General features: G+C 47.5%; 4 protein-coding genes across 6 annotated transcripts in view; 1 reads left to right on the top strand and 3 right to left on the bottom strand.

Annotated features, from left to right (window-relative positions):
- Window positions 1–7241: 7241 nt before the first annotated feature.
- Window positions 7242–8693, bottom strand: LOC126579328 (protein FAM151B). Of its 2 annotated transcripts, none has more exons than XM_050242826.1 (3): window positions 8627–8693; window positions 8260–8364; window positions 7242–8192 (listed from the first exon to the last, which is right to left on the bottom strand). In XM_050242826.1, coding segments are annotated over exons 1-3 (876 nt in total). In that variant the 5' UTR covers window positions 8628–8693; the 3' UTR covers window positions 7242–7422. The 2 variants fall into 2 exon arrangements, with proteins under 2 accessions (XP_050098783.1, XP_050098775.1); XM_050242818.1 differs by lacking the exon at window positions 8627–8693 and adding an exon at window positions 8458–8617.
- A 73-nt stretch (window positions 8694–8766) lies between these two features.
- LOC126581557 (male-enhanced antigen 1) overlaps window positions 8767–10000 on the top strand; it is a 2811-nt gene continuing 1577 nt past the window's right edge. Inside the window, exon 1 of one of the 2 annotated variants that reach the window (XM_050245293.1) lies at window positions 8767–8840. The gene's annotated coding sequence lies outside the window, so the exon portion shown is untranslated. Of the gene's footprint in view, window positions 8841–8906; window positions 8990–10000 lie in introns of those variants that run through there. The other variant, XM_050245291.1, reaches the window with a different exon arrangement.
- On the bottom strand, window positions 8845–9655 carry LOC126577855 (uncharacterized). The gene is made up of 2 exons (XM_050239841.1): window positions 9614–9655; window positions 8845–9557 (listed from the first exon to the last, which is right to left on the bottom strand). Exons 1-2 carry the CDS (start codon window positions 9633–9635, stop codon window positions 8845–8847), a joined length of 735 nt encoding a protein of 244 aa, XP_050095798.1. The 5' UTR covers window positions 9636–9655.
- LOC126581558 (uncharacterized) overlaps window positions 9823–10000 on the bottom strand; it is a 690-nt gene continuing 512 nt past the window's right edge. The window contains exon 2 of the mRNA XM_050245294.1: window positions 9823–10000. This exon is cut by the window's right edge and continues 291 nt beyond it. Coding sequence (XP_050101251.1) covers window positions 9849–10000 — 152 coding nt within the window. The 3' untranslated portion in view covers window positions 9823–9848.

Below are 10000 nucleotides of genomic sequence, written 5' to 3'. Positions count from 1 at the left end.
CCGTGACTACGGGCACGTTCTGCCTAACCGCCGATTCGTCAACCGATTTCCGTTTCCGTGCCAAAGTGATCACCAATGCCCGACCCGATGCCACCGAAGCCTAAACAATGACATCAACACCTCGGTGGTGCTGATAATCCGAACATCCGAATCGTGCCGAGGTCACAAGGGTATCAGCCTTGGTGGGGCGGTTAGAAGCAAACACAAAAAACAAAAGCAAATCTTTATGCTTGACAAGAATTATCGCCAGCCCTCGGCATTCCACGCACGGAATTGTTTCATAAAGATCCCCTAAAGCTGTCGCTGACATCATAAAACCGTTGACAATTGCGGTTATTGCGGAGGGGATTAATGAAGACACTTGGTACACAATCGCGTCATTCATTCGCTGAGGATCTTACATTGGCATTACAGCTGCTGCATCGCTGCACGCATTACATTGGTTCGAAAGGTCGCTTTCTGGCTGCTCCGAAAGTTTATAAATTGTGTCACGATCACTGATCTGGCGCCTGTCCTGTGACTTCAACAAAACGGTGAACAGCGCAGCGAGCAGCAGCCAATTAATCACCCTGGCGCACTGTCGGCGGCGGCATCTCTGGGGTTTGTGGGGTAATTATCGTGGTTCGCGCAATGGCCCGCGGTAATATATATATTTTTTTTTTTGGTAAATATCTTTGCCCACCCTGACCGCGAAAGGCGAATGTTCACGCGTTCGCATTCGAACGAACGAACGGACGAAAATAGCTCAACATACGATCATTAATAGATGATGCCCCGTGCGCCTCCATCGAAAGCAAGGCGCCTCCATTGAAAGCAAGGCGCCTCCATCGGTCGTCGCCGTGACGATCGGTAGCGGGTGTTTCAAACAAATTGGCTCATTTTGCATGGGTAACCCATTTCAAAGGCGAGCTCGGTTCCAAATTTTCTTTTTTTCCCCTTTTCTTTCGTTTCCTCTCGTTGGACACTGAATTATCGTTCGGCATAGCACGGGCCCGTGGATCGTGGTGATCCTCATGGTACGATCGCGCGAGCAAATTTACCCAACACTGGATGGATTGGAAAATTGTTTATGACTTTCATTCGGTTTTATGATATTCTGCATGCGATTCCATTCTGCCTTCCGTCGTCGGACGGTGTGAATCTGGAGCACCATTTCCGTCGCGGATTAATGAACGGACACGAGGGATTTGGTTCCAAAAATACTATTCAACACCGTGCGTTGCAGTTTCTGTTACGATCCTATCCCACCAATGGGAAAGTATGCTTCAATGCTCGTAACCATCATAAACTAACGGAGATCGGCTAAGCCAAACGAAACATAGCGCTGCTCTCCATCCCCCCGCGGTGAGCTATTTTTATCGATCGTTCTATCGATTCATTAGTACAAATTAAGACGCCAGACCTGGCAATGAACCCCGATCGAAGCAGCAACAGGAACGGACAGGCGAAAATAGCGAATTTCTATAAAAATAGCCAATCAGCGGCACCCCACGGTCACTGTAGGTTGTCTATTTGTGGATCGTACACTAATTTGATAATACCAAACACGTCGATCGGTCGCACTCTGACCGCGGCTGCACATCTGGCGCATCTCGTTCGTTCTCTGCACCGACTACCGATGTCGGAATTCCCGAAAAAAAGAAAGTTATTCAACGCTTTAAGTCCACATTAGTCTACCACATTGCAGAGCTCGAGAATGTTGGCATCCACCTCTTCTTGGCGTCTGGTGCTGCTGCTGTACGAGGTACTTGAGCACAGACTGCGTCTGCTCAACCTGCCACATTAACCTGAACGGACGCAGCTGTTCGAGAGCGCCATAATCCTCTTCCCTTGTCTGAAGATCACTTGGGGATCAAGCGTTCTTCGTACTCAAAAGCGAGAGTTGCCAGCGGTAGACCGAGAAAAAAATGGATTAAGTGGACATCGTTTCTCTGCTTGCTAGCTAGCCAAATAAATGCCCGAGACACGTGTGAAGTGTTCAATTAGACGTTTTTTTCATATTAATTATCGAGCAAAAACACTCGTCCCAACTGCCACTACAAAGTACGGGTAAGAAGAACCGCATAACTCTTCTGTTTGTGACCATTTTTTTTTAAATTACGTTATTCTCACCGAACCGCATCCCGTGGGCCTCTTTCACTGCACCACTCATGCTGCAGACATTTGTCAAAATCATAAAATTGTCGGCCGGCACCGACGATATCATTTTCATAAATTTCTTGTGTTTATTTTGAAATCAAAAGCGTGTTCTCGTTCCTCGACCAAATCCCCAACCCCCGGGAGGAGGGATTATTAATTAATTTTCGCCTCATTTCGTGAGAGAACACGCCCGGTTTGTTCGCAGACTCGCCCGTACACGGTTTGGAGGTTGGTCGTAAATTTGTGTCACTTAACTCCACGGCATGTCACAAGGAGTCAAACGAGGAGCCAAGAACATCTCGGAGATGCATCCCGCAGTACGAAATCGCTGCTGCTGCTGCTGCTGCAGTGGATAATCCTCCATCTCCATAACGGCCGGCGGAGAACGGGGAGTGACCTCAATGTTTAAAGCGAAAGCCCCGGACGTGCACTCCGCCGTGCTGCTAGATCAAATGAATCCAAAAAACTGTCCCGCTAATGTACACATTCACTCAACGCAGGGTGATGCGGTGCAAAATGTCACATCCAAGCGATCGAGTTTCATAGTTTGATCTTTTTACTCCTCATTTTCCTATTATCGATCTCATCAGCATAGCGCGTAGAATGTTGCTTTTCAAATGTCACCCTGCCATCCCCATCAGGCGTCACAAAGTAGGCAGCCGATACACTTTCCAAAGAGTGCAACACGAACAAAGTGTGCCGAGTGATGTACTCCCCCCAACCAACGAGAAATATCATCCAACGCGCATGCTGCGACTCTGCGCTTCGTGTCTCGGCCTCCATTGAACCATAAACATAACAACCAAACCACAGCAGCATGTGTTGACGTGCCCGCTTGCGGCACTGTGAAAGGGGATCCTAATGGTTGTGGCCACAAGCGGAAACTAGAGTCGCGATTGTGTGGCACTAAAAGTCAAAGATAAATTTAAAACGTGCGCCCCAAAGGCAACTCGGCAGCAATTATATGCCTCGGGGCACGGCCGCCTCGTGCAGAAAGTAAACATACCAGAATACGTATGAAAATGGCATCTCATAAAATCTCGGCACACGGGTTGTTAATTCATATTTGGTACAGATTTCATTGCACCGTGTTTCATTTCGTTGCCACCAATAAACTAAGTGCCGATGGATCATCGTACTGGCCTTCTGCCCAGCCCTCCAATGCTCCACGATCGAGACACCACGATCACACCGCTTCAAACCCCACTCCAAATGAGCTGCTTCGTTCTTCCAATTAACTAATTCCCACTCGGTAAGAATCGAGGGCATCGCTTTTAAGGTTAAACAGGTGGATGGAAGGGCCGAGCAGAAGACACAAGATGAGAGCAGCAGGAGCAGCGCTAATAGTACTTGAAACTCAACACATCGCGCCTCGTAACACTTGTGCCGTGCTCCGGTGAGCGGGTCTGGTCGATCGAAAAGGGCAAAAGACCAATTTATTTTTAGTGTCTTTCAAGCGCAACCCTGGTGTTTGGCAGGGAAAATGGGTGCTCATGGAAATTAATTTTCCAGCTTTACCAGATGGCATGAGTGCTGCTCATGGGCGGCACGATGGAGCATAGATCGTCGAAAAGCGATTTAAGCCACATCGGCGTCAAATGAAGTCCCATTTGCAATTTGTCTCATATGCGGGTAGACATGCGGCGATTTCTGTTGTGCAAAGATGCACATCATGACCATTTCGCATTTACAATGTTTCTCAAAACCGCCGCCCAGACGGCAAGTGACTCTCGTGCACGAACAGCGGCGTGCAACGCGTCCGTGTATTAATATCCTCGACTGTCATGCAGCTGACGTCTGTTTACTCTAAAAATATCACCCCGTTTATTGTGTAGCGTGCCAAATCTGTTGCAAATCGGAGTGCGTTGTTCGCGGCGGCTTGCTCATCATCCGGCACGGCCACGACCACGACCACGACACCACATCCTTCGAAGAACGCCGCCAAGCGCAGGAAGAGGTTGGTAGGCAGCAAACAACCCCACAACGGTGGCCAATGTTTCCTCTACATTTTAGCTACAAAACTAATGTACACATTACACCTAGCGCTTAATGTCTTAGGGGTGCGTGCGATCGTCTGCAACGTGTTCTATTGCGGCTTTATAAATAAATAACGTTACATTCAAACTGTCTACGACGTAAATCTCCGTCGACTAGCTCCGAAGACCTCTTTCGCTTTCACGTTCGCATCCGGATCGGATGTGGGACCTGCGCTAGCCTGAAACCAGTCCTTGTTGTTGGCTCATCCATCTTCGATATTCGAGGGGGGGATACATGAAGGTGGTGTTTCAGTGACAAGACAAGGACAGGAAAGGACATGACAGTGCCGACCACGCATCGGCACATCTGTGCGCACAATGTTGCGTCACGGGCCCACAGTGAAGGCCACATGGCGGGAGGTAAAAAAAAATCGGTCAAATTGGTCGAAGAAACCGCTGGCCTGGCCTATATCGGGGCCACCCGTCGCCAAATGTCGAGCAAACGATCTAACACGTTATAAATATTCTTGCACAAGTTGCGTACACACATCGGAAAGATCATTATTTTTCCATGCTGTTTCACGCGTCACTCTTATCTCCTCCACTTCGCTCTGTCGCTCTCTGACCCCCCCGGGATCCACCCAGTCCAGTTACGAGATTTCGAGTTTTTGCCTTCGCGAATCGCGCGCATCACATCGCATTAGACGAACTTCCAAAAATAGGTGATGAACGCGGCCTTCTGCGTTCGTTTTGCTCCTTTATTTGGCACTGGTGTTAGTGTGTATGTGCGAGCACCCGGTCACCATTATCACTTGGCGGTTTTTGGGAGGGATCCGCATTCAATTTAAAATCGCATCATCTTCTCATCTTCATACACCACTACTCCACATGACATTCGCCGCGAATTTGGCCGCCATGTGGATTGCTTTGATAAACCACACTTCACACACTTCTGGTACACTTTTAGATTATTGGCATAAGCGTGCGTCGATTCTTTCGGACGATCGCAGCCACCACTGAACATGATTATTCACTTTTCTCCACTTGAGAACAGAAATAATTCACACACCGATTACGTAACGCACGCATTTTCTCAACCAACCCGAAACCGCCGTGCTCCGGAGTTAGAGGGAGGCTTAGTCAACCATTTTAGGGACTTTTCACAAATCACCATACACGATTTCCAATCGCATGAGCGCATTCGACGCGTTTTTTTCTCAAAGCAAATCCGCAATAAACTCCGCATTGTGTTCTGCACCAACATCAGCGACCAACCCGTGCGTGCTGTGCCAAATTCTTTAATTAGCCAATACGCCGTTAACCCCACGGATACATCCCAGCCACACGAACACACGTCTGCGTGTGCCCCACGAGGATATTTCACACATGTCGACACGCACTTTCACGACGCATTGCGAAGCGCCCTCAACACAGGCCATCACCGACCACCCTGCACTTGCTGGTCTTTTAGTGGGCCAGGGCACAAAAAATGAACCAAAAAAAAACACACAAGCAAAAGAACCTGTATCACCGTAGCTCCTCCTTAGTACAATTCACTGCCGGCGGTTACTAGACGTCTCCTGAGCACTAGCGATTACCACGACTCTTCCCGACGAGATCACGAGTTCGACTGGTTCGACGATCGACGACCTAGAGCGGAGAGAACCGCGCCGACAGAATCATCAACGCTCGACACTTGCGCACTCGCGGGAAATCGGCTGATGCTGCTATGATGTGATCATGCTCACTCGTTGCCATTGATGACGCTAAGCCCAGAACGTCATCACTTTGCGCTACAAGAAGCACCAGCATACTAAACGGAAACTGTTCATCAAGGTCGACATGGCATGGCGTAAAGCGTGAGTTTTTGAACAGAGCAGTGCTGCAGTAAATGACTTGGCTCCTTGGCTCCATCCTACGGGCATGGTTGCTGTTGGTTTATGGCAAAACTTTTTCTTTCATGATACATGCACACGTAATGCTTGAACAACAAACTCCACGATGTTCTTATGTGCTCCGATGAAGCGATGATTTAGAAATGAGTACTGATTGTACATAGTTCAATCGTTTACGAAGGTTATATACTAAACTACGATTTCTACACATAGCAGTGATTTAATTGGTTGATAATCAAGCTGCTGCCTGCTGGCTAACCTTAGTTCGTCCTGTATGGGGATTGCTGATAAAGATGAGCCGTCGTTGGAAAAAAAATCAGTTGCATCTCAATTGATGGTGCAAACAGTCATGGAGATCAAAAAACGTGTTTTACTTATCATTTTTACAGTAGTTGCCGGTGGTAATTTCGTGTTAGCTCAAAATGAAGTGGATTCCCAATCCGACCAAGTGAACGCTCAGTTGAAGGACATTCAACTTCAGTTGCTGCACTTCAAGAACACCGTCGAGAGGCTGAATGTGGAAATTGATTATATAAAAACGAAGCTCCTGCCCACTCCCACCTGCAAAAGACCTATATCCGATTGCGGTGAAGCAGAACCAAGGGTGTCCTCCGTGTATGCTCTGCAGCTCTGTTCCACCCCAGCGCAGGAAGTATACTGCAACCAAACCTTCCGAAACGGTGGCTGGTTAGTCGTTTACAGTCGAAATAATGGAAACGATTCCAACTTCAACCGATCCTGGGAGTCTTACAAGCACGGTTTCGGCAATCCTGAAGGTGAACATTTCATTGGTCTACAACACCTTCACACCCTCACGTATGGCGTGAATTACGAAGTAGCCTTCCTGCTGATGAGAGATGGCGTTGAGAACATCGTAGTGTATGATGAGTTCAGCATTGGGTCGGAGCTAGAAGAATATCGGATCAAGCGGATAGGGAAACCTACGGGAAGTATGCGACTGTTCCACGCCGATCAATCGTACTACTTCCACACAACCGATCGGAATCATCTACCTACCGTAGCGCGAGCAACACTGGAGGCTCAGGGATGTGCATTTTGGTTCATTGATTCAACAGACTCGCACGATCAGAGTGGATTTGAACAGTTTTGTCGTGATTTGAAGAATTTGAAAATAATGGTTCGCAAAAATAAAATTGAACTGCCAAGGGCCCGAAAGTTCGACTGAAACTGCATTCGGATTATACTTTAAATAAACTTGGACCAAAACGAATTTAAAACGATTTTTTTTTTGTTTATTAGTCAGACGACAAAGTAGAGTATACTCTTAGCCTACGAAGAACAATTCGGATTCTTATCGGATTTGGTACTACTAAACATGAAAATCTGTATTAAAGCATATAATTTCTAATTTCTTTTACTAGCATGTTTTATTTGGCGGATCACGATGCAGCTCACTCAAAGCATCTTGCATCCAGCGATTTCTTGCAGGTGTTTGCAAACGCATTTTCATCCAGCCTCAAGGCACGATGCAGCGCTTCCGGCACATCGACATAGGTACGATCGAGTCCTATGGTGAAGATGAACTCGCGAAGCCTTTCTACATCTACGGAATCATTTTCACTTGACCATATGGTAAATGTTACATTGTTGGTATCTTTTAAGGCACAAAATAGACGAACCATATGTGTGATACTGTGAGCCACAATACCTGCCCTTACGGGGAACGTTATCGCATTGCCCGCTTTATCGATACTGTTCGCATAGATTGCCGAGGACATCGCATCAACTTGCTGCTCTGTATACGATCCTTCGGTGAAATCGGCACCCCACCGAGTGGTCCATCCGATCGAAAGCGTCGCTTTGCCTAAACGTTTAGCAGCGGAGAAGAAACGTGCCGGATCAACGGGAACGGTGGCGGTATTGTCTACGGGGCCTGGCAGGATGTCCGCGTTGATCCACGTGTTAAACTTGCCCATATCATAGCTACTACGTATTATATCAATCGAACGTTCGAAGGCTCCGATCGATTTAAAGTCCAGCTTGATGCCCTTTGGCTTCACGGCCTGCTGGTTGTACTGAAGGACCCGTGTTAGGAATGTTTGTAGCGATATGTCTGAAACTGTGGCCGGAGGATGCGCCATAATCGGGATCTCAGCTTCCTGATTCACATCTTCCTTCAGGAACCCCAACGAGATATCCGCTTCTATGAACTGTATATCGCCTGAAACCGAATAAATTGCCTTCAATTAGAAGGGACGTCCACGTTTCCCCTATGCTGGCCTACATACCAGCCAACACCCGCGTCAGATACTCTGCATCGTTAACAGCGTGTGCCCACGTTATTTTTGTTAGATTTTCGTTCACTTTTGCCGCTGAATCCTGCGTTGATAACACTGAAAGGATAAAGGTATTAATTTTAATTATAGTTAGGCCTGGTAAAGCTAAAACGGTATAGGTTGAGAACCAGCAGCCCACGCAAGTCTTACCAACAGCGAGAAGAAGAACCAAAACCAAACCCATTCTGTCGCACCAACAGACAACGAATAATCTTCCCTGCGCGACGCTGACCCATCGCTCATCACTAATCGAGTTATTCTTATCTACTTAATGCGGTTTTTATTGCTCTTCCGCTGATAACGACCGGCTGATACTCACTTGCGCTCGTCGAAGAAAACTCTTTTCGGATTCTGGATTAGGTGCAGAACGTTTGTTTACGTTTCTCTTCGGCCAAGATTATCAAATGGTCCTCTACCTATGAGCACCTTGGGAGCTGGCACCCCTGCCGTCAGCGGGTTGTTTGTTTACATCTCGCCATTCGTCCCACCCCCTGAAAAAAGTTCGTTCTCGTTGGAAAACCCTCGAAAACCAGGTATTTATTCGTATTTCCTTTGCTTCAGTATCAAAGCGCAATTTTTGTTATCACCGTACATAGAATTTTCCGTCGTTGCCTCGACGCGATCGGTCGGATTTAGCACCACCGGCTGCGTAATTCGCGGATCCAGCTGAAACGGGAGCTCGGTGGGTTTCGTGAATCTCGCCTGCATCTCGCTGACGAATCCGCTGTTCAGTTTCCGCTTGAAAACAGGCACCACTTTTCGGGGTTGCAGAGCATCGACAACACGGGGCGCTCGGAGACGTTCCTCCCTCTCCGACCAGTTCCAAAAGGTCACCGTATCATGGCGGGGGTTCCGGTGTGGAACGATATCTTTCATCGTCGTGCTAACATACGGATCTACCAGCCGGGCAAAACCCTTATCGTTAGTGTAGATTACTCCCGCAGGGCGTTCAACTGGCTTGTTGCAAGATTGCCCGTACCGGAACGATTCAGCCGGCTCAACGATAGCCCGCGTTTCGTCCGGTGCTCCGTAGCGTTTTAGTGGTATTTTCACATTCTGTGCTAGCTGGGGCTGAGATGATTTGATGTAATTCAACCGTTCCGTTCGGTGGATAAGATTGGCTTTGTCGTCAAAGAGTAGCGGGAACTTTTCGCGAAAAACTTCTCTCGTTTCGGACAGTGGCTTCCAGTTATACAGCGATTGCAATCCACGATAGTTTCGCTCGATGTTAGACAGCTGCACTTGAATCACTGGAAAGGGATTGACATTTTTATCGAGAACTACAATTTCATTTTCTCTTACTAACATTTTTTACCATCTGCTGCCATTGCCGATTGTAGCTTCGCTGGTGATTAGGGGTACAATGGGGCTTAACAACCGTCACCTGAAGCATTTGTTCCTTAGAAACTCATAGGTTACTAGGATACACAAACAAGCAGTTGAAACGAAAGTATTGTTTTATTCGTGATTCATTAAACTACTTTTCATAATTTTGAAATCTAGTAAGGATGCGTATCTTCACAAACATCTTTTTAGCATCTTTATCTACGCTTCCTCTTCGGGGTTGAAGGGCTTTTTCCGGATTTCTTGCTGGCTGATGAAGATGGTTTCGGAGTCCTGGACCTTTTTTTCCCTCCCGGGGATGCTTTCAATTCCTCACGATCCCCCGATTCATCGCTATCGGAGTGGCTGC

The sequence above is a fragment of the Anopheles aquasalis genome, chromosome 2 (genome assembly GCF_943734665.1).
Source record: "Anopheles aquasalis chromosome 2, idAnoAquaMG_Q_19, whole genome shotgun sequence".
NCBI classification, from domain to species: domain Eukaryota; kingdom Metazoa; phylum Arthropoda; class Insecta; order Diptera; family Culicidae; genus Anopheles; species Anopheles aquasalis.
The sequence above is the reverse complement of the archived record's forward strand: the minus strand, read 5'-3'. Positions and strand labels throughout refer to the sequence as shown.

Bases quoted from the DNA above. Each gene is read 5' to 3' on its own strand.
- LOC126577855 (XM_050239841.1), bottom strand. From the start codon at position 9,635: ATGGCAGCAGATGGTAAAAAAT. The intron at 9,558-9,613 runs GTTAGTAAGAGA...ATCCCTTTCCAG, and splicing joins GGCAGCAGATGGTAAAAAAT to TGATTCAAGTGCAGCTGTCT.
- LOC126579328 (XM_050242818.1), bottom strand. From the start codon at position 8,491: ATGGGTTTGGTTTTGGTTCTTCTTCTCGCTGTTG. The intron at 8,365-8,457 runs GTAAGACTTGCG...TTATCCTTTCAG, and splicing joins GGTTCTTCTTCTCGCTGTTG to TGTTATCAACGCAGGATTCA. The intron at 8,193-8,259 runs GTATGTAGGCCA...ATTCGGTTTCAG, and splicing joins TCTGACGCGGGTGTTGGCTG to GCGATATACAGTTCATAGAA.